General features: G+C 54.2%; 1 protein-coding gene across 29 annotated transcripts in view; it reads left to right on the forward strand.

Moving 5' to 3' along the window:
• The first annotated feature begins 2,835 nt into the window (after nucleotides 1–2,835).
• The window catches only part of Nrxn2 (neurexin 2), a 110,611-nt gene continuing 89,751 nt past the window's right edge, over nucleotides 2,836–23,695 (forward strand). For 16 of the 29 annotated variants that reach the window (XM_021638458.2, XM_060385342.1, XM_021638459.2 and 13 more), the window contains exons 1-2: nucleotides 2,838–3,070; nucleotides 11,965–12,939. In XM_021638458.2, the coding sequence (XP_021494133.1) occupies nucleotides 12,204–12,939 (736 nt within the window). In that variant the 5' untranslated portion in view covers nucleotides 2,838–3,070; nucleotides 11,965–12,203. Of the gene's footprint in view, nucleotides 3,071–11,964; nucleotides 12,940–23,695 lie in introns of all 29 variants that reach the window. The other 13 variants (XM_021638476.2, XM_021638480.2, XM_021638478.2 and 10 more) reach the window with 3 other exon arrangements.

Consider the following 23,695-nt stretch of genomic DNA (forward strand, 5'->3'; position numbering starts at 1 on the left):
CCTAGGGTCAGGAGGTAACAGACAGCAATACGGAGAATGGGAGCTACACCCCCAGATTTCCACACTTCAGGGTACCCTAAAGCAACCATTGGATTGGTCTGGGTGTAGAAAAGGAGCACCCCAACTCCCTACCTGCACATCACTCTATTCTGCCGACCTGGCTGTGGCCTCAGGTTCCTTGAAGAATGCACCGTCTCCAGTTCCTGCCCATCTCTACCTCTATGACTCCACTTCCCCTGGCTTTCTCGTCCTTATTTTGGGTCATTTTACTTTCCTGTCACAAGGATCAGCTTCAGTCCGGTCCCTCATTGAGTCCCCTGCACTGACTGCCTTTCCATTCTGTCCTCAGCCCCCTCCTGCCCTTCCCTCTCTTGAGGCTGTAATATCCGTTTCACGATTTGGGGGCTGAGTTGCTATAACAACAGACGGCGATTGTGTTGTGAAGAGCAGCTCGCTCCTGCTCTGCCAGCCTGCCTCCCGCTGCCTCCATCCCTGCAGCCTGGTCGGCTCCCCAGCCCACCCCGAGCCCCTGCCTGGCTTCTTCCCAGTGTGTGGTGTAGCCTGGTGCTCAGCTCTGCCCCATCAGGGATGCCGCATGTACCTGTCTTTCAAATCTGTCAGAACGGATGTCTGGGCTTCACACGCTGTGTGCCTGTGCATGTGTGTGGTGGTCCTGGCCCTGCGTTGGCAGGGTTTTCCCTCCCTATGTGTTCCCATTGGCCCATGTACCTGCCCAGAAGGGGGTTTGCTTTAAGGGCTTCCCACCAATGCCCACACTGGTGGGAACCTGTGTCTCTGAGGGGTGTATCTTGAAGTGGTGGGACCCAGGTGCCATGAGGGGTCTGGATCTTGGACCTTCTTTCTAGAGGGGATGGCAGGGAGGTATGGCAGGCTCCAGTGACCTTTCCTGCCCTTGATGGGAAAAGCTGAGGGCAGGGACAGGAGAATGGTGTTCACCCTGGCCTCCCCCGCCCCTCCCTCCCACCAGATTTCTTGGGTTTGAGCGTTGTCATTGGGTCACTGCACCAGCTTGTCTGTCCCTCTGCATTTTGGTGTGTGTGTGTGTGTGTGTGTGTGTGTGTGTAGCTTGCAGGAGGAGGGGCAGAAGGGGATGGGTGTGGTAGTGGGCTGTGGGGGGACTATCAGAGAGAGCCTGACTCAGCACTTCCTGTTCTGCCTCCTCCACTGGCCTTGGCAAGTGGTGGGGGGGCAGCCTGAGGGTCTCTCCAAGGTCAGAGTAGTCCCTGAGCCTAGGCCCTGGCTCAGGAATCTCCTTTTCCACTGCCCAGGAAATACCCTCTGCATCTAGGTCTTCTCCTATCCCCTCACAGGCTATCAAAGGAGGTCCGATCTAAGGAGGTGTTCACATCCGTTAACTCAGGAATTGACCACTCTGTAAAGTACCTTCCCGTGGCCAGGGTGACTCCACGGGCAGAGGTCCCCTGTGAGCGCCTCGGGGGGTGCATTTGCCCTCTTTTGTACAGGTACCCATGTGTGCACAAGTATGCAGGTTCTTGAGCAAGTGTGTTTCCCCTGTGGTGACTTACCCATGGCGGGGCATCTCTGCAGTGTCCCTTTCTGTCTCTCGTTAAACACTGGGCACACATGGATAGGCGTGCGCGGCTGTGTGTCCCGGTGTGTATCTGCATATGTTAGTGGTTGGACGTGTGTTCTTGAATATTGCCTCTGGCTAAGGAAATGCCAGCTGCTACCAGCTGTGCAGATCACAGGGCCTGTAACGGAAATCAGAGGCCTGGAGCGAACTGGCAAAATGGACTGCCACACACCCACGGCCACACCCACGCCCGAACACCGCCTCATTGAGAAGCCCCGTGTCCAACTCAGCTAGTGGTATATACACGAGGCACGGATTTACCTTCTCTCAGTGGAGGGAGTGAATGGGGGCTGCGCCCTCCTCACACCCTGACACAGATACAATGCAGACATTCTTACTGCAGAAGACCTGCACCCCAGTACCACACTCTGAAGCTCCCAGCTAGGGGTAGGAGCTTGAAGGGAGGATGGTATCAGCCTTGCGCTCAGCAACCAGGCGTGAGTAGCTTCAACCCCGCCACTGACCTCCGACCCCGGCCCAGCCTTCCACAGGGGTGGGTGGGCAGGCTGCTTCCAAACTCTGGGATTCCCACGAGTCCAGGCTGGGAAACCCCATACCCTTAAGTCTATTCTGTCTCTAGCTCAGCTTCCCCCACCCGTCCCCTCCACCAGCTTTATCCTTAGTAAAGCCCCTAGCGCTTCAGTTCCGGATGCTCCTAGCTAGAAGATAGCGGGACAGTGATGGGTAGGGTCTCTGCGAGTGACTGGAAAAAGCCACCAGCAGTCGCGGGTTGGAGGTTGGGGTGGGGGAGGCTTCCTTGGCTCCAGGTAACCCAAGCCAGCCCCGGACGCAGCCAGCAGAGGGCACTGCGGCCCAGGCCCTACTCCGGGTCCTGCTCTCTCGGTGCCCCAAGTCGGGGTTCAGTCCTCTCCTTTGGTTTGTCCCAACACTGGATACTATCTTCAGAACCCGCCGGCAGGGGCGGGTGGGTGTGGAATCCAAGAACCCAATCATGGGAAGAGGGAGCTAGGCCCCTGGATTCCCAAGATACTGAGGCTGCGGAGGGCACCTGCTGGGTTAAGAGGCCTGGATGTCTGGGCAAAGGTCCTGAGAGGAAACGGCTCGGATGCCCTGGGGCCGGGACGCCTGGGTCCGCGCGGAGGAGGGAGGTGGGCCAGTGAAGCCTGGCGGGCCTGGCGGCTTCTGCACCTTCGCATTGGCCGTGCCGCTCGTCCGTCAGCGCTGCGTGGTCCAATGCGCGTGCTTGGGGGGCGGATCCTGGTGCTGATGCTGCCGTCAGTCGGTGTTGCAGGGATGCGGCGGCGGGAGCAGCCGCCCTGACTCTCAGAGCATCCTCCTCGGAGCGGCACCGCGGCGGGGCGGGCGGGGACGCGGCGGGGACCTAGAGGCGCAAGGCGACAGATACCGCTGGCCCTGGATCTGTCACCTGCCGGAGACCCAGCGGTCTGGAGGCCCGGATCCCCACCCTTCAGCTCCTGGCGCCCCTAGAACCAGGTATGGGGGGGGGCTGCGGCGGAGACGGGTGGGGGGCGGGAGCCAATCGGGGGAGGGGAGCGGGTCGGAGGGGGCGGCGGATGCTGAAAGGACGGATTGGGGGGCGGGGGCGCCGAGCAGAGAGGGCTGGCTGGGTGACAGCGAGGAGGCGAAGCCGCTGGGGGAGGTTGGGGGACTCCCTGTGGAAGGGGCATTGGCCCTGAGCTGGAGCGAATGGAAGGTGGTGAGGGAGGGTCGTTGGGGGAAGGGACGGGGCATGAAGGAGGGGCATCCATAGGGCTGTGAGAAGGGCTCTGAAATGGGGGGGTGGGGGTGGTCCCCAGTCTATGCTGGTCTTAGCAGCTGGAAGCAATGATGGACTAGAGAGGCGGCGAGCTGTTGTGGTCTGAAGGGTCTGCAGGGGAGGAACACTGGTCTTAGTGAGAGAGGAGGCAGTCTGAGGAGAGGATTGAGAAGTAGAGAGGGAGGTCTGGGGGTAACCTCTGAAGAAAAGGCTCTACTGGGGGATGGGAGCCAAGGGGAGAGGAGGTTATCAGGAGGGAGCAGAGGGGAAGATGCCAAGATGCTCTAGGCATAGATGAGTCTGTGACAGGGACAAGATGGGGGGCCTGAGGGAGAGAAGAGAAGCTTGCTGGGGAAAGCTGGGGGTGACAGGGAGGGAGACCAGTAGGAGGGGGCTCTGCTTGGGTGAGAATGTACTTGAGGGCAGCGGTAGGGCTCTGGTCACAGAGTGCTGGAGGGGGAGAGGAAGCTCCGGGGGCCTTGGGCTTACTCCCCCACTGCAAAGAGGTGAGGACCATTTCTCACGCTCCAGCCTTTTCTCCCCCAGAGGAAGGAGCAGTCTGTCCCGGGTTCTTTGGGATGGAGTATGAGCCCAAGGACCCAGGGTGGGTTCCTGGGGGTAAAATTGGCTTCGTGGGGGCTGTTGGGCTGTTACAGTCACCTTTGCTGTCATCCCCCCCTTGAGCCCTAGGAGAGGCATCCAGGGCCTTAGTGAACCGGCAGGGCTGGGAGGGGCGGCTTCTTGGTGCCCCACAGTGAAAGGTAGGCTGCCCAGCTCTATAATGCTCCAGTAAATCTGAGAGGGTAGGTCTTGAGTCTCCAGCCCCCTTGGCTACTTCCGGCTTTCGGGCACCCTTGTTTTTGCACAGATTGTGGGTGGAGTGGGGTAGGCAAAGACCTTCCAGTCATCTCTGCCCCTCCCTCTTGTCCACCTTCCCAGTGTCTGGGCGTTCCTTCTGGGGGAGGGCGTCACATCCTCCATCTCCTGCTAGAAAAGGAGAGAGAAGGGAGCAGGAAGAAGAAGAAGAAGAAGAAAAAAGGACAGGAGGAAGGGAGATCAGCTAGTCCGTTAACTACATGTAGGGCCTTCTGCTTTGTGGGTGCTTCAGCTACTCAGGGTCCCAGCTTCTCACCCTGAACCCGGGGATGGGCACATTGGAACCGGGGCCACTTCCTTCTGCAGCCAGGGGAGACCGTCGGTCTGGGAGGCCCCTTATCTTTGCTAGGAGAAGTGTGCTCAGACTCCTTCCATCCTCAGCCGCACAGGGGTGGGCGGGACTGATCAGCTGGCGGTGGCTGCTGGGGAGTTGCTGCTTGGCCTGGGTTGAATCCTCACCACAGCAGCTCCCGGGAGGAAGGGCCTCACTGAGGGATTCCTCTCCAGGCTCAGTCTTTCCTCAGCTTCAGCTCTCCTGTTCCGTCCACCCTTGCCAGTGACACAGACAGATGCCGACACTGATCCACACGCTCGGCGGCACCCACCCCAGACGCACACCTACATGGGCACACACACCTGCGTCTACAATACAACTCCCTGGCAGCAAACCACCCACACTCTCCCCGCCCAGAGAGACTGCCACCTTCTGCCTGGCTCAGAGGCCTCCTCCAGGAGTCCTGCTTCAGCACATGACACACACTGGAGCCCCGAAAGGCCCCCAGGTTCTCTGACAAAGCACGGCCAACCCCCGTCCTCAGAGATGTACTGCTCCTGTCACCGTCTGTCATCCCGGGCTCACTGACATCTCAGACCCCCTTGCCCTCCTGCCACGCAGTGCCTCCTCTCCTGGACACACACGCCCACGCCTGCACACCTTCCCAGACACGGCAACCTCCGCCTGCCACATGAGATGCACCACAGTCTAGACTGGGTCGTAAGCATTTCACTCCAGGTCTGTGCGTGCACACACTAGCGCACGGGCTATCCGATCACATCCTTTATGCCTTGACCCCCCCCCCACTGTATGACCCTCCCCCAAGTTCATTCTCTGTCACTCTCCTGTCTTGAAGGTATTTTCAGAACACTCTTAAACCCCGCCTACTCCTATATGATCATGACTACAGTCACCCCAGGTCATATTTGCCCTCAGCCATACCTGGCCTTCTACAGAACCTTGAATTCTGTTCCAGCATTTCCCCCCACACACAAGGTCCTCTGCTTGCCTGACACTGGAGACATCATGTCGGTCCCTTCAGTCCAAGCTCTTACTTAGCCCCCACGGGGACTCCCAGAAGTGTGTCCTCACACACCACCCACCCCTTGTCATCCCATCTGTTTGTGTAGTTCTGTCCCGGCCTCTTCCACACTGACAGGCCTGTGGGCTTGCTGAAGTTCATTCAATAATGCACACTTTACTGACATTTTCAGTGCTGTTTGCTGCCACTGCCACCACTTAATATGGGTGGAAGAGGGTGAGGCTTCATGGACGGTGCCTTGCCCACCAGTGATCCTCAGTTTCCCTATCTGTCAAAACGGTATGTTCCCACACCATGCCTGAGAGCTGTCTCAGGGATTGGACAAGAGGACTGTGATGACTGCAGTCATAGTAGCAGCAACTGTATCAGCAGGTACCTACTGTGTGCCTGACTTTTTCATCTGGTGTGTGTTTTCAGGCACGCAGAAAGCTCCCTGTTAGCAACAGATGTTTAAATATTTTTTTACATTCATTTATTCATTTCTGTGTGCATATGCACTGTGGCACATATGTAGGGGTCAGGGGACAGCCTGCGGGACTGGGTTTTCTATTTGTGCCATTTAGATACTGAGGCTCAAACTTAGATAGTCAGGCTCGGCAACAACACCCTTAATCCCTGAGCCATCTTGACGGCGCAGCAGCAGGCATTAAAAAAACAAACAACAACAACAACAACAAACAACACTCATATCCTTTCCTACATGTGCATGTACACACACACCTGTCAGACACCTTCAAGAGCATTTCAGCAGGCTTGCTCGTGAGGCCACCCCTGGAAGCCATCTGTCCCCTCCGCATCAGGGGGTGCACTCTTCCAGGTCTGCGTGCTCCAGCTCTGCACGGCACAGGGACTCCTTCTGTGCCCGCCCCTCCCACTACTCACCCCCAAGGTTCCATAGACTCGTGTTCCAGCCTCCATTCTATCAAGTCATCTCCTTGCACCTCAGTTCCCAGCCCGCCCATCACCACAGCCCTACCTTCTCGGCAATAGCCTCGCCACACACACCTCCGGCTGCCACTCTTGTCCTCTGTCCCTTGCTGTTTTTCTCCAGGCACGCATGCATATATCACCTCGAGGGACACACGAGCACACAAGTCCTGGCATTCCATGCTCCCCTGTCTACAGGTCTCTTTGTCCTTTCTCCCATTTTTCTAGGCAAGAGGAGCTAGGGGAGTTCTTTAAGGCTCTGGCAAGGACTAGAGTAACTACCAGACACATGCAGTGCTGCAAACTGTAAAAGGCTAAGAGGTTCTGGAAATAATCATTAACACAACACACACTTTTCGACATTGCAGAAATCTCAGCTAGGCTCTTACACATGTTCTGATGCTGACAACATTTTTATTATTCTTCAAGAAATGGGGGCCCAAAGAAGCTAACTTGCCAAAGGTCACACAGGTTGATAGAGGTACAGCTGGCATTAGACGCTGGGCTCCTGCATTGAGGCTGTGGCTTGGATGTCTGTCTGTTTGGGGCCTCTTGACTAGGCCATCAGGGCTAGGAAGGGGAGCAGGAAAAGAGGCAGCAACTGTTTGTAGCCTGTCCATCCTGTCAGTCCTGCCTGGGGCTTTAGCGGGGAAAGTGTCCTCAGAAACCATTATGAACCTAAGGGTACCTTGGGCCACAGTCTCATGTCCCCTTGTTATGACTCAAGAGCCATCCCCTTCCTACGCCCAGTGTCTCTGAATAGCAGTCATCCCTCTTCAGCGTGTACACCTCCACAGATGGGGAGCTCATCCCTCGCCCCCTCTGAGGTGTCCTACCCCACCGTTGCACGGCTTGGACCTCCGGCAAATTTCTTTAGAGCTTGAGCCAAATCCTGCCCCCTCAAAACACGCTCTTCTCCCACCTGTCCGAGGGCTGCCTTCTGGGGCCACCAGAATGTGTGTAAACCCAGCTCTTCCTACCCGGCACCCGGGGGAGGCCCCTGCTGTCTCGCTCCCAGCTGGCGTGAGCAGGGGAGAATCAGAGAGAGGCTGGCATTCGAAAGGCTGGAGGGGTGTGTGTGTGTGTGTGTGTGTGTGTGTGTGTGTGTGTATGTGGGGGCTGGCCAGAGAGCCAGCTGAATGGAAGAAGGCTGCTGGCTAGGTGGATATGGAATTGGCATCCGTTTTGCTCAGTCTGAACTGGGAATTATAGAGCCCAGGCCGGAGAGTCCAGCTGGTTATGATCGGCTGGTCCAGTGGGAGTATTTAGAATAAGAGGCCTATGAACTCTGTTCTAGTCTTGCTCTTCTGTGTCACTCTCTGCCCCCACTCCCTTAACTGCTGAGCCATATTTCCAACCCAGTCTGATTCGCTTTAGGGAAAAGGTGGAATGAACCCCACAAATGGGTTAGTCTTGAGGTTGGCTTGGAGTCTGTCCACTGTGAAGGCCGGAATAAAGGCAGGTAGGCTTGGGGGCCTCAGATCCTGCCTGGCAGCAGGTGGGCAGTGCAAGGTTGAAGAATGCCATTGAGTTTGGGACCCGTAGACGCTTGACCTCTACCCTCGCATTTGTTGCCTGGTTTGCGAGAGTGGGTGATGACACCGCTTTGTAGGGCCAAGCAGAGGCACAGGGTGGTACCTCAAGGGTCCAACCTGGCCACTCACAGAATGGGGGGCCCCAAAGTTACAGTTCCCATGCCATGGAGGAGTGGGCCTGGGTGTGAGAAGATGGGAGGCTATGTGGATCAGGAGGGACAGGGAATGTTGTCATTAGGAGAAGGTAGAATAGGAGGGGGTAGACAGGGGCCCCCAAAACACTGAAATCACCCCACCCCACCTCCTCCCACACTGCGCCACCTGCCTGAGTCTGTCTGTGGGTAGGGGGTACTAGGGCGATGACAGGATGGTGACTCTTGTGATGCCATGGGAAAGATCAACTCCCCCAAGGAGCAGTGGCCTCTGGCCAGAAAGGACTGGCAGAGTGTACTGCATTGACATCTATAAGTAGGCAAGAGCCCCTGGCCAGTGTTCCTGCACTGGAGGAAAAGCACGCGTTTGGAGGGGACCGTGCCTGGATACTGTGGGTACAAAGCCCAGGAGAAGAGCCTTCCCTTGCCCAGATCCCTTAACACCTTTATTTTGATGTAGTTGTGCAAGGCAGGGCAGTAGATCTCTGGAGCCTGGGTTGCTGCTGAGGCCTGAGGAAGGCTGTCACATCCAGGAACTCTTGTATGCTAGGAGCAGAGGCATTTGGAGGTGGAGCCAGCAGAAGCCTGGTCCTGCCAAAGGCAAGGCTGCAGGGAGGATCCCAGAGCAGCAGGTGTCCCAGGAGCTGTGGGATGAGGTGAAGTGGAAAGGACCCAGGTGTCCGCTTAGCTCTGCTTAGCTGTTTCTGCCTCCTCGCAAGCCTGAAGCTGTCCCAAGGGTCCCCGGGCCCCCAGAGAGGGGACTCCAGGAGGGATGGGCTTCCTTTTGGTTGACCCTGGTGCAGAGTCAGGAGGCCTCAACTGCAGAGCTGGGAGGAGAATGAGCAATGAACATGGAGGGTCTGCAAGCCAGACCCTGCCCTCACTCTCTAGAGGCACTGCATAAACCCAGCCTCTGCTCCCAACAGCTGCCGACCCACAGGCGCTTGCACCTGACCACTCTATTCTCTCTCTACACACAGACTAGCTGGAGTCACCCCTTACTGGACTCTGAACCATTTTGTACCCGCCCCTCCAGCCAGATAACCTATTTCTGGCTCGGGGCCCCAGGCTTCTGCTTGGCAGCCTCAGGGATCCTCCCCACTGCCCACCACTACCCATCCAGCCTCTTTCCATGTCTTGACTGGGCAGACAGAACAAGACACCCTCCTCAAGCTTTCTCCTCTGCTGCCTCACCTGAGGGCTGGGGCTCTGGGTTGTGAGCATGACAGGGGACCGGGGCGGGGGTGGGGTGGAAGGGAGACACCCCCTCCCCCAAGCTGGGGGTGTGTGTTTATGAGTGGACAGCAGCACGCAATCTCATTCCCTCCACCAGTGGAGATCAATAGCTAATTAATTCTCTCCCCCAAATAGTGTCTGGAGGTGGGGGTGGGGGCTAGGAAAGAGGCAGACAAGAGGCAAGACTGGGCCAGACCGAGATTGAGACCTTGGAAGAGGAGGGGTAGGGGTAGGAGGAGGGGGAGGATGGTCTCTTTTGGACACCAGGGCTGCCCCTTCTGGAGAAGAGGAGCTTTGGCTTTTTCTCTTCTCCAGCTTCAGGGTCCCTTGCCTGTGCCCTGAGCTGGGGGGGTGCATGTGTGTGTGTGAGGGGGTGTAAGGGCGTCAATCAGGCTGGGAGCAGGTGCTGCATTTAATTTGATTGGCTAATTAGCCCGTGCATGCTAATTATCTCCATTACCCAATGAGGAGAGGCAGTGGCTCGCTATATATAACCAACAGTGTTTGCAGGGGAATGGGGGCTGTAGGCCTGGCTATCTTTCCCCTCACTGGGAAGGGGCAGCCCTTGGGGGGGTGCTGGGGCAGGATACTTTGGTCCCCATAGTAGCCTGTAGGACTCTGGGTAGACAGCAGCCAGAAGCAGGGTGAAAAGGCTCTGACGGGGGACTGGCTTTGCAGCTGTATCTCAGTCTTTCTAGCCACTACTCAGGGCTTCCGAGCCCTCTCTGCCCATCTTTCTCCAGCCACCTGCCCTCCTGTCACTCTCTGGACATCTCCTCACCATGGCTCTTTAGTGCAGCCTCGCCTGCTTCTCTTTATAGCTCAGCTTCCTCCCATGTAGCTTTCTGGTTCTCCTCATGCCCTCTAAGCTACTGTTCTCACCTGTGGCTTTCCTGCTCTGTGCCTCTACCAGGGGCATACTGGAGTTGGACAGGCTTGGGTTTGAGGTCTTGGGTAGTGTGCTGTTGGGTGTCTGTGTGACCTTGGCTAAGTCCCTAGACTTCTCTATATGGGCTTCCCCAAGGATGAACAGGAGTAATAGAACTCTTTAGGTGATTAAGTGAAATGACATTTGTAAAAATGCCCTGGATCCAGTGCCCTGACAAATGCCATTTGAATTTGAAATTTGATTTTCTCAACCTTCTTCTTCTTTCCTCCCCACCAGCCCTCCTCTCTCTTCCATCTATCTCCACCACTTTTCTCCTCTCCTTCCTTTCTCCTCTCCACCTGTCCCCATCTTTTCTGAAACTCTGGCCCCTCCCTGCTTCGTTCCCAGGCTTCTCATCACCTCCATCTCTCCCTCCTTCCCACCCTCCCTCCCCAAAATAAAATCAATGCAATATTCAGGAGGGTTGTTGGATATAAATAATTACGACTTGGAGTTTAACGAGATGCAAATTCCCCTCCCTGTCGTGGGGTATAAATTGCTCTCTGACAGCCCGTTACAAGGGTAATCATTTCAGAAAGGCAATTTTATGCAAATGAACCTTCCTGCCTCCCGGTAGCTCTCCCCAGCCCTGGTTGGGGGGCCTGGAAGAGCTGAGTGCTGAAGAGAACTCCAGTCACTGGGACCAATCCTGAGGTTGAGGACCTGGACCTGAAGGGAGTTTGAGGGTGACTTACCCTTAGCTTCAGAAAGACCTTGGCAAATGGAAACTGAACATTTGACAATGGGCCACCAAGTAAGGTTGGGAGTCCAGAAAGGGCTTAGTGTGGTGTAGGGGGAAATGGAGGCACAGAATTGGATGTCTATGCTCGTGAGTGGATGGGCGGGGCTTGGAGTGAGAATACCTGGGCCCTGGCTGGCTTTTCTCCCCTGCCCCTTCCCAGCCTGGTAACCCTGTGGGTACCATTGATGAATTGGCACTTAATTAATCCCAATGAATTATTTAGCAACTTCATTATCCAACATCAAGAGCTGATGAGAGAGACTGATCCCTGGCTGAAAGCCGGAGCCAGGCCCAGAGGTTAGGCAGCTTTGAGAGGCGGCTGGGTTTAACTGCTGGAGGAGAGCGCCTTGGCACAGCCCCCGAGGAGCTGGCCTTGGTCCTGACCCTTGGACTTCAGAGAGGGTTAGGGGAGGGCTGCGCCACTGGATTTCATATACACTATTGTGTCGCTTCTTCTCCGGTGCGCACCTCAAACCAACAAAGCCCACCACGAGCACCACCTCATTCCAAATGCTACCCCCACCCCCGTCCCGTACTTCCAAGTATGATGGTATGTCTTGCTTGGAGAACCTCTGCAGGTCAAGGCCCTGGAGGCTAAAAACCTCCAGGGAACTAGCCATGCTGGATCATACCTGTAATCCCAACCCTCGAGGAAAGAGGAGGTGGAGGCAGGGGGATATCAGAAATTTCAGGTCATCTTCCGCTACCATAAGGAGCGTGTGTGTGTGTGTGTGTGCGCGCGCGCGCGCGCGCAGCCTGAGCTAGACTGTCTCCAAAAACTAAAAAGTGCTAAAAGGGAACAGGTGGTCACCTGCTGGTTTGAGATAGAGCGCCAAACACCGACGACACCCCTTGCCTCTGAATCCTCGATTAAACCTTTCCTCTCCGTTTCTCCGCAGGCGTCCCTCCCCCACCTTCCATCCGAGTCCGCCGCGGGGGAGGGGCTCCGCCGCCGCCGCCGTCGCCTTCCGGGGGCGTGGACACGTGAGCCCCGGCGGCCGGGTCCATGGCACTGTGAGTCGGCGAGGGAGCCCCGCTCCTCGCGAGGGGCGCCCGGCCCCCTCCCCGCCCCATGCGCCCGCGGCTCTGAAGCCTGAGCGGGGCCGGGGGCCGGGCGGCGTCGGGGCCGCCGGAGGCAATGGCTCTCGGGAGTCGGTGGCGACCGCCACCCCAGCTGCCGCCGCTTCTGCTGCTGCTGCTGCTGGCGCTGGCGGCGGGCGTCCGTGGCTTGGAGTTCGGCGGCGGCTCCGGGCAGTGGGCTCGCTACGCGCGCTGGGCGGGCGCGGCGAGCAGCGGCGAGCTCAGCTTCAGCCTGCGCACCAACGCCACGCGCGCGCTGCTGCTCTACCTGGACGACGGCGGCGACTGCGACTTCCTGGAGCTGCTGCTGGTGGACGGGCGCCTGCGGCTGCGCTTCACGCTGTCTTGCGCCGAGCCCGCCACGCTGCAGCTGGACACGCCGGTGGCCGACGACCGCTGGCACATGGTGCTGCTGACCCGCGACGCGCGGCGCACGGCGCTGGCGGTGGACGGCGAGGCCCGCGCCGCCGAGGTGCGCTCCAAGAGGCGCGAGATGCAAGTGGCCAGCGACCTGTTCGTGGGCGGCATCCCGCCCGACGTGCGCCTGTCTGCCCTCACGCTCAGCACCGTCAAGTACGAGCCGCCTTTCCGCGGCCTCCTGGCCAACCTGAAGCTGGGCGAGCGGCCGCCGGCGCTGCTGGGTAGCCAGGGCCTGCGCGGCGCCGCCGCCGACCCCCTGTGCGCGCCCGCACGCAATCCCTGCGCCAACGGCGGCCTCTGCACCGTGCTGGCCCCCGGCGAGGTGGGCTGTGACTGCAGCCACACTGGCTTCGGCGGCAAGTTCTGCAGTGAAGGTGAGCCCCGGCGCGGGCGTGAGGTGCTGGGGTCGGGGCCGGCTGGCCTGTGCTGGGGTAGGGGGCCGAGAGAGGACGCGCTCCGGTCCGACGTTGCTGCCCGGAAGCGCCCAGGTCAGGGCCTAGCAAGCAGGCGCTAGCGCTTGAGGGCCGATGCTGCTTAAGAGTAAAACCCCCGAGGCCGATGGTGTGGGCGTGGCCGGGGCGTGGCCAGGCTGAGCGCAAACGCGACGTGTGTGCGGTGGCTTTGCGTGGTGAGGTCCGGAAGGGGCCCTGGGGCCGTGTGGGTGGGGCCTGCGCAGGCTGAGCGGGTGGGAAGGCCTGTTGAGACACTGAGTAGGGAACAGTACGCGGGGCGGGGCCTTGTGTGGCTTGGGGCAGGGTTCGGCCTTTGAGGGGATGGCAGTGGAGCGGTCAGAGTGGATAAGGCCTCTGGGGCCGGGGTTTGCGGATGGTAGCCAGTGCCTTGTGAGAAGGACTGATCTGGGAGGCCCCCACAGAAATTCCCTTGAGGACCTGCACGAGAGGGTGGAGAGGGAGACGGGACAGCGAGGCTGCGATCCAACCGGCCTGGAGGACGAGAATTGTGTTTGTTTTCTGTCACAGATCTCCAGAGTTGCATGACTGGGTGGCTGAGGGTCCTGACCAACAGTTGACCTCTTTTTGGTCATGGGCCTGGATGGCAGGCGGTTTCTCCCAGGTTCGAGACTGGGTGGGGAGGCTTGTGTTTCCAACGTGGAAGCCCATTCCAGTTTGGGGTTGGGATGGAGATTACAGGGCTAGATAAAGCCTTGCTTATACTCTGGAACAGATATGGGACAGATATGGAGTGGGGACTTGGAAGAAGATATTGGGGCCTCTGCCAGAGAGGTGTGCCTGGCTGAGCCCATTGACAGGAAGGAGAAAGAATGGAGGTTGGATTGTGGGCAGGTAAGCTGTGCTTTAGAAGGGATGAAGTAAGGAGCCACTTTTTTATTTTGGTGTGACGGGTCAGAGGAGAGGGTTTTTTTCTCCACTGATGCGGGGGTGGGAGCTAATTGTCCAGCAGGTATGGATGTAGCATTTGTTTTTCTGTTTCTACTTGTGGAAGTCAGGGACTGCTTGGGGACGCTTTGCAATTGTGTGTGTGTGTGTGTGTGTGTGTGTGTGTGCGCGCGCATGTGTGCACCTTCAAAGAGGTGGAGTCTTTGAGACAGCCTGTGTCCAACAAACTAGTGTGGTCCTGGGGATGCTGTTGCTGAGGCTGTGTTCATGTGGTCATTCTTGGGAGGAGCCAAGTCTGCAGATGTAGCCCTGTTACAGGAAGTCTGTTCTTCAGCATTTTCATCCTGTGTTTGTAGCTATGGCAGACGACTAGTAAGGGGCCAGGTGTGGTGGTGCACACGCATAACCTCGGCATTTGAGAGGTGGAGGCAGGAGGATTGGAAGCGTAAGGTCATCTTCAGCTATATAGCAGGTTTCAAGACAGCCTGGGCTATATGACACTCTGTCTCAAAACAAAGCAAGGAGGCCAGCAAACAGACAAACCCTTAAGGAAGGGTTCGGATTGTTTTGTGGGACTGTGCTCTGGGATACATCCTTAGGAACCGAGCATATTAACATGACACCTTCTCGCCTTCTCTCCTAGGAGCTCAGGTGCTCCCTAAACTGTGAAACTGTGCAGAGGCCTGCAAGCCTGCCAGTGTGTTTTGGGTGCCTATGTGTGAATGGGTCTGTTTGAGTTGCCGTTCTTACTGATTGGAGCCCAAAGTGACTCGGACACAGCTGTAAGGGTTTATGCTGATGCACAGGTTCCCATGTGTGTGTTTCACTGAGACACCTCAAGAAGACATTTGAGAAATTGTGAGAAATTTCCAGAACCTTAACTTTACTTCTAGTTCCAATGACCCTTCCCCACCTAGCCTTCCTAAGAAAACAGGATGAGGGTTGGTCAGTGGTGGCTGCAGGCCTTTAATCCCAGCACTTGGGAGGCAGAGGCAGGAAGATCTCTGAGTTCGAGACCAGCCTAGTCTACAGAGGAAGTTCCAGGACAGCCAGGGCTACACAGAGAAACACTGTCTCAAAAGAAAAACAAAACAAAACAAAAAATGAAACCAAACCAAACCAACCCTTCCAAAAAACAGCAACCCCCTCCCCCCAAACCAAAAGAAAACAGGATAAACTATCTTTCTAATTTAAGGGAGGGGAAATTTGAGCCATGGAGAGGTTATAGTAACTGCCACCTGGTCCCACTGTGGTAGAATCAGGCCTAGGTATATGAACATTGCATTCCGAGGCATCTTTGCCAATCCATTCTCTGAAAGCATCCATCAGCCAGAGGCCTCCTGTGAATTAAATAAGTGTGTGCTCCTGAAAGTGGGTTGTGTGATGGCGTCTAAGATGCGCTGAAGTTTTTGTGTGTGAGAGGGATGGTTTTGTCGAGTGGGGATGCGAGAGCCGAATGAACGCTTAGGTCAGCTGAGCTGAGGGATGGCCGTGTGCCTCTGACCCACTGCTTGTGACGGCTGGCAGGGCAGGGGTTCCTGTGTGGATGTGCTGTGTAGATATCTCTGTGTGTGATGTGTTGAGAGAGAGGTGCTTTGTCTGGTAAAGGGCAGGATGAGTCTGTGTCTCTGCACTGAAAAAAAAGCACTCAGCTGCCAGTGGGTGTTTGATTAAGACTTGGGGAATGAATGGAGAGATATTAATAAGTGTTTGAAAGAAAGGAGATGTGAGGTAAAGGCCTGCGTGTTCATGAAAACTCTCATGTGTATGTTTTGGGATCTGTGTTGTGGGCGATTGTGTGCTGGAAGGTGCTGACGGCACCTGGAGTTGGCAGGTGCAGCCAGACCCTCCCTGGCCCTCTCTCCTTGCCTCTTGCCACCTCCAGCCTTATTTATTCTCCTTATGTATGTTCCTGAGTCGCTAAGCAGCTTTTGTAATAAGCAATGCCCATTCCACTTCTCTTAGCACATTTTTTTTTGTATCCATGTCCTGGTGTGTGTGTGTTTGAGGCACCCTTGCTATGTAGCCAAGGCTGGCCTCAAACTCATGGCGATTTTTCCACCTCAGCCTCCCAAGTGCTGGGATTGTAGGTGAGTGCCATGCTGCCAGGCTTTCCTCCAGGAAATGCCCAGGGGCGTCAGAAACAGCACCTAGAAGCATCTGCTTTCTTACAATTAGTATTTTGTTTATCACTAGTGTGTGTGTGTATGTGCTCAGGTACACACGAACCACAGCACATATGTGGAGGTCCTTGGACACTTTGTGGAGTTGATTCTCTCCTTTCCACTTCCCTGTGGGTCCTGGGAATCAAACTCAGATCGTCAGGCTTGGGTGGGGAGCACCGTGGCTTGCATGTGTGAGTGTGAGGGCCTGACTATATGTATGTGTACCACAAACATGCCTGGTGCCCCTGGAGGCCAAGGAGTATGTCAGATCCCCTAGAACTGGAGTAGCAGAAGGTTACGAGTGGGGCTGCGAACCTAATGAGAGTCTTCTAGAAGAACAGCAAATACGCCTAACCACCCAGCCACCTCCCGAAACCTACATTTTAATTTAAAAATTCCACTTATCTATTTATCGTGTGTGTGGGCACTCATCCACAGCATACATGTGGGGATCAGAGCCCAGCCTGTGTGAGCTGGTTCTCACCTTCCATCATGTAGGTCCCAGGGATTGGCCGCAAGAACCTTTATCTACCAGGCTGTTTTTCTAGTCCTCCTAGTACTTTCTTACTTACTCAAGGAGGAAGAACATGGCCTCACACTGATGGTTATTGGGAGGGGTCAGGAAGACTGAGGGGGCCAGATCCTGGCAGATCTCTGAACAGCCTCAGAGTCAGGCCCTTACCTTTCTTTGGAGGCCACAGTCACCTCATTATTACCTGCTTTGAGTGGTTTTCATCTTTTTCTGAAATCAAGGACATTTTTAAAAGTCAGTAATTCACAATACAACCTTCCAAAGAGTTAGTTATTATTTTTCTATGTGTTTATTGGGAAAACAAATGACTCAAAGCTCTCATGAATTCAGGAAAGCTTTTAGATGACTTTGATGTTGTAGGCACCATTGTGGTTAATAAAATATACATTAGGAGAAATAGTTTTAGCTTTATAGGCAAGATGTACCAATTTGCCTTGAGATGTTTGGTATACATATGGATTTGTGGATCTTTTGGAATCTCCCCTGTAATTTCCTGGGGCCTTGGCTTACCCACCTACTGAGTGCCCACATGCCAGAATATTTGCTGCTTGCTTTCTCTGGGGTATCTGGCCATATGTAATTGCTGACAGAGCTAAGGATGAGTGCCTGCACATCTGTGTCCTCACTGCGGATTGTGTGACGTGGTCTGCACCTCCCCATGTCATCCATGTGTGTGGAGGAGGGCCTAAAGAAGTGATCCAGGAAGAAGGGCTATGCAGGTAGGTGTGGGAGACCTCAGATGGAGTCAAGACACAGGGCCAAGTGTCAGGCATACACCACTCTCAGGAGACAAAGGAAAGGACCGTCACTGTGTGTGCCACAGGTAGCTGGACATCCTGTGTTATTGGTTTGCTGGCAATTTAATTGAACAGGTGGTGATCAAGGGCCCCTTTGTAGTGTGCTGCTGCCTGTGGGAGAATCAGAAGTCAGTGAGATGAGCTACCTGCTCCAGGAGTTGGAAGTTTAGTTGAGGAAGTAGATAAAAAGGCAGTCCAGTGAATTAAGAGAGTCTGCGTTCAGACCCCTTGGCCCCTGACTTCATGACCCCAGACTTGAGCACCTGTCTGTCTGTGAGGTGCTGTAATAATAGTGCCTGCCTCAGAGAGTCGCTGCAAGGACCGCAGTTAGTTTGCATGGAGTCCAGAGAGTGGCATGTGGCCCTGAGAAGACGCTTGATAAGTACAGGGTGGGCATCTTCACTCCAGAAACCTCAAGTCCCAAGTGCTCTAAGAGCTGAGGCATTGAGGGGTGCTGACATAACCCCCCAAGAAGAGTCTTCCACACCAACCTCGTTTGATGGACTAAAGGGTAAGGAAAGATGGGTGCGGTAAAAACACTGTGTCAAATCATCTGGTGGCTGTATGCACAGACGTGCATAAACAAGCGAGGATCTCGTTTAGACTCGGGCCCCATTCCCAAGATACGTCATTATATATAGTGAGCCATCCCAGAACTAAAAACATCCAAAATCAGAAACATTTCCAGACCCAAGCATTTCAGGTAAGAAGGAATACTCAGCTCGGGCCTGGAGAGATGGCTCAGCGGGGAGGACATGTTCTTGCAGAGGTTTGGTTCTCAACACCCACATCAGGCAGCTCCCAACCCCCTCCAGTACCTCCAGTTCCAGGGGAGCCAGGCTTCTGGTCTCCACAGACACTTGCACACTCGGTGCACATAAGCTCATTTAGACATATGCACAGACGTAAAAATAAATATAGATAAATGCTTTTAAAAAGGATATTCAACCTCCAATAGCAATAAATAAACAAACCCCGCAAACACAATGCACAGTGTGGTATCTGACCAGAGATGAGGCAGGCATGGTTGTGTAGTGATGAAAGGGGAGATTGCTGTCCTGGTATGCTGTTATCATCAATATTTGGGGGCCACTGAAGAAGAGACACTACGCATTTGAAGCCATCTTAGGCTACATAGCAAGTTCCAGGCCAGCCTGGGTTACATAGTGAGAGCTTGTGCCCCAAACAAACAAACAAATGACAAAAACACTGCCGGCAAGATGGCTCCACAAGTGCCCCCAAGCTCGGTGACCTGAGTTCCATCTCCAGAATCCACTCCCGCACATTGTCCTCTGACCTCCACGTGTATGCCGTGGCAAGTGTGGATACACACACATACTGAGTAAAGTTTGTCTCTTTGAAACAGCATAGTACTGAATGCTGTATATTTTTTAAAGTTCATAGGGACAGACTCTACATAGATTTCTGTCTTTATTCATTCATAGCGTGTGTGTGCGCGCTCGCCGTGCAAGTTTGCACGCGAAGGTGTATATGAGTGGAACACATGAGAAGGTACATACGAGTGGGAGTAGAGTTTTAAGAATTTTTATTTTATCAGTATTAGGGACTGAACCCAGGGCCAGCACATGTTACACGAGAGTTCTACCAGGGACCGGTAATGGAGCTGTGAAATGTTATTTGGGACTGTCTTAGCTTAGCAAGCTCAGAGGAGGACTGTTAAAGAGGCGGGGAAGGCGGGAGATGTGTGTGCCATCTGTAGAGAGGCACCCAGCACTGGGGCGAAGAATAGAGCTCATGGCAGGAGAAGCTGGGGCCAGGCCTTGGTACCTAAGTCATTCATAGGATAGTGGGTGTGGACTGGCCGTGGCATCCTGGCAAAGGAGCACACAGAGGGTCTTGAGCAGGCATGTGATGAAGGTAAGAACTGTATGGAGGAAGCAAGGAGATTCTATATAGCAGCTGGATGGTGGGGAAATCAGTTGAAAGATATAAACAAGAGATTTTTAACTCTATTTATCTGTATGTGTGTATGTGTGGACGTATGTGAGTGTGTGTGTATATACATGCCACAGGATAACCTCTAGTGTCACTCCTCCAGTGCCATTTACCCTGTTGGTTTTTGAGGCAGGGTCTCTCTTTGGTCTAGAATTTGCAGAGGAGACTAGGCTAGCTGGCCAGCGAGCCCCGCAGTTCTGCCTGTCTCTGGGCCCACTCCCACTGCTGAAGTGGTGAGTGTGTGCCACCACACCTACCCTGTTACCTGAGTTCTGGAGAACTGAACTCATGTCTGTTTGTGTGTGAGACGAGCACCTTACTGGCTGAGATGCCTCCTGCCCTGAACTTTGGTTGTTTTGGAAGTAGCCAAGAAGAGTGACAGCGTCTGTGGTAGCCATTGGGGTAGCTGCAGTGGTATATACCTGATGCCAAGACCAAAGCTGTGGGGGAGATGCTGCCTTTGTGGTTGAGGTGAGAAGGGGGGGAAGCCTGGAAGGGTTTTGGATCTGGGGCAGCAGATCGTGCCTGCATGGAGTTGTAGTGGCCTTGGCCTTCCTTAGACACAGCTATCCAAGTGTTTTCATTTCTGTTGCTGTGATAAAATGTCCTGACAGAAAGGAGCTTGTGTGTGTGTGGGGGCGGGCGGGCATTGCTTTAGCTTATCATTTCGGGTTACAGTCCATCATTGGGCAGTGAGTGAGTGAGTGAGTGAGTGAGTGTGTGTGTGTAGGCAAGGACTTTTTTCTTTCGTTCTTTTGAAACAGGATTTTTCTGTGTAGCCCTGGTCCTGGACTCACAGAGAGTGCTGGAACTAAAGGTGTGCCACCATGTCTGGTTGTGGATGGCTGTTTTATCTGCATGTATGTCTGCGTACTACATGGGTCAGTATCCAAGAGGGCTAGAGTAGGATGTCGGAATCTCTGGAACTGGAGCTACCCATGGTTGTGAGCCACCATGTGGGAGCCAAACCTGGGTTTCTGGAAGACCAGCCAGTGCTCTTAATTGCTGAGCCATCTCTCCGGGTCTGTGGTCATTGGAGCTTCTCAGGGGCAATATTCCATGAGAAGCTAGCAACTGCTTCAGATGTCAGGGCTACAGCTTCTTCCCTAAGCCAGGTGTGCGGAGGGCACACACGTTTGTGGGCCTGTGGGCCATGGAAGCGGGAGAACCTGTGTTCTGAGCTCTTGGGAAGGAACTGTCCAGGAGAGCCGGGTTTTCACACTGAAGCTCGAAGCTCAGCAAGGCTGGGAACATCTCAATGGGAGGTCTCATCACACTCTCTGCCTCCCTGGTTTCTCCCCTAGACTGATTCTTCCTACACTGTTGTACTTTTGAGGTCTCGGAGCATGGTTTTCATTGATTACAACCCCCACCCGCTCCCCACTTTTTCCATCTTCATCACTGTGCTTGATAGCAAATCTGTGGAATTCTGAGTTCATGTTAGGTGAGACAGTGTCATTCCGACACCGTCTCTGCCCTCTGCCAGCTCTCTCCCATGTATGTGCAAGTTTGGATTAGGTCAGAAATGTGACATTTCCCTGTCAGCAACAGCTTCCAGCACCCGTGGCCCTGCTTGATGCTTCAAGGTGTGGAAGGGATGCCAGGCAGAAGCGATGGGCCTCTCTGGGGAGGGGTGCAGAGCTGAACAGGGTGTTTCCAGGGAAAGACAACAGGCTTGTTGCTTGGGCTGACGGCTTTTGAGGCCCAGCTTTGCAACTCGGTAGCTGTGTGAACCTGGAAAACTGACTGAGCCATGGAAAACCAATGTTCAAGGTGCTCTTCCAAGTGGCCAGTAGATTTACTGGGATTTTTGTACTCCAGTAGCCAGGAGGCTTCAGAGGAGGAGTCACCATTAAGCTAGTCCTTGAAGGATGACTGAGCCAGAGGCAGCTGCCATGATGAAGGAATGTGGTAGGGCTTTTCTGCCAGGAGCGTGGGGGCTATGAGAGGACTGATGTCTCTGGCCTGCTGAGGCACCAAGATTGGTTGTGTTTTGATAAAATACAGTGGAGATTAGCGTTCCAGAAGCTTCTAGCAGTTTGGGCTGTTAGGCTAAGAAGGTACCTCTCAAGATGTTTCCATCCTATACTGGGTTAATGTGAGGCTGGGAGAATGAAGAGATGGGATCTGGTTTTGTTCTGTAGTTTATACTAACCTCACATAGGATATGTAGTTGAGTATAACCTTGAACTTCTGATCCTCACGCTCCCACTTTGTGAACGCTGGGACATAGTACTATGTGCAGTTATGCAGTAATGAGGACTGAAGCCAGGCAAATATTCTACCAACTGAGCCACGCCCTCCTCACTGGAGATTTTAAAGCTAGAGAGATTTAGATTAAATCTTGTTTTAGTTTCTTTTTGAGACAGACTCACTCTACTTAGCCCTGGTGGTTCTAGAACTCACTATGTAGACCATGCTGGCCTTGAACTCAGAGATCAGCCTGCCTCTACCTCCCAAGTGGTGGGATTAAAACCCTGTGCTACCACCCCCAGCCTTGGATTAAATCTTCAAACAATTTATTGATTTAAAGACTTTAAAATAAAATGAGTGTGGTGACGCACACCTTTGATCCTATCGCTCAGGGAGGCTGAGGCTGGCAGATCGATGTGAGTTCGAACCCAGCTTGACCTACAAAGTGAGTTCAGGACCACCATGGCTACACAGAGAAACCCTGTCTCAAAAAAACAAAACAACAAAACAAAACAAAACAAAAAACCACCTCCCCCAAACCTTTAAAATATGTATTTATTTTTTCTTTTGTGTGTGAATGTTTTGCCTGCATGTATGTCTGTGTATCACATATTGGCCTGGTGCCCTCAGAGGCCAGAAGAGGGTGTCAGGTCCCCTGGAACTGGAGCTACAGTTGTGAGCTGCCACGTGGGTGCTGGGAGCTGAACTCGGGTCTCTGGAAGAGCAGGAAGCACTTTTAAGTGCTGAGCCACCTCTCTGGCCTTTAAAATTTTATTAAATAATTATGATTATTTGTGTGTGTGTGTGTGTGTGCGTGTGTGCATGTGTGTGTATATGATGTTTATGGGGGGAGTGTGCATGCCCTGGGGAGCAGAGAACAACCTTGTGGATTTAGTGCTCTCTTCCTGTCTTTCCGTGGATTTCGGGGATGGGACTCGGGTTGTCAGCTTACTTGGCACGCTCCTTTACCCACTGACCATCCAGCTGGTTCTCTACATTCAAATCTGATTGTGACCAATAAACAGTGGGACCTTAGAGAAGTTGCTTCTGCATTTCCACCCACGTACGCATGGGTGTGGTATTCATGTTTGCATCTGTATGGGCACGTGTGTGTGTGTGTGTGTGTGTGTGTGTGTGAACATTACGTGTGTATGTTGACCTTGGGTGTCTTCCTCGATTGCTCTCTACATACCGAGGCTGGGTCTTTCGTTGAACTGGGAGCTCGCCATTTTGAATAGTCTGGCCAGCCAGTATGCCGTGGGGATTCTCTGTGTCTACCTCCTTCTGCGTTCTGGGATTGTAGGTGGGCCGCCACGCTCGCCAGCCCTGCTTCTGTTCTTGGATACTTGGTTTCCTCATCTAACAGAGAGGAACAGTCATTCCTATTGGAGGGTTATAGTAGTAGTGGCGGGTGTAGGAAACAGCACGCAACAGGATCCAGGCCTACTTTAGTGCTCGGAACACAAGAAGTGTTATTATATTATTCGCTCAACAAACACAGCCCTGCCTTTTTACAAGCCAGGAGCTGAGCAAACAGCTGGAGGTGGGGAGATGAATGAGACATTGTTTTGTCTCTTGCACAGTTTTGTAGTCCCATCAGGAAGCCGACTTGAAATTACGGTTGCAATGTTGCCTTGACAAAGGCAATGGGAAGACAATGCGTATCACAGAGCTGGCCCAGAAGAGGGTAGCTGCTGCTCGCCTGTGTTCACAGTGCTCAGGTATGGGCACGGTGCGTAAGGGAAACCATGGCTTTTGTAGACAAGTGTGTGCGTGTGTGTGCGCGCGCGTGTGTGTTTTAGGGAGAGTAGGTCGAATATGGCCTGTTAGGGGAATGGAAAAAGGTGGGTGTGGCTGCAGCCTGGATTGTTGCAGGTTAGAAGACTGAAAGGGCTGTGTTCAGGCTTGAAGGGACTTACTGAGAAGACTAGCCTTTCTCTGGTGAAGCCAGCCAGAGGCCATATACACTGCCGTAGATACATACGGCAGAAGGTACACCCTGCAGCAGATGCACAGGGCAGTAGACAAACACCTCAGTAGATACACACTGCAGCGGATACACACTGTAGGGGATACACACTGTAGCGGCTACACATTGTAGTGGATACACACTGCAGCGGATACACACC

This window comes from Meriones unguiculatus, chromosome 1 (assembly GCF_030254825.1).
Source record: "Meriones unguiculatus strain TT.TT164.6M chromosome 1, Bangor_MerUng_6.1, whole genome shotgun sequence".
Classification (NCBI taxonomy): Eukaryota; Metazoa; Chordata; class Mammalia; order Rodentia; family Muridae; genus Meriones; species Meriones unguiculatus.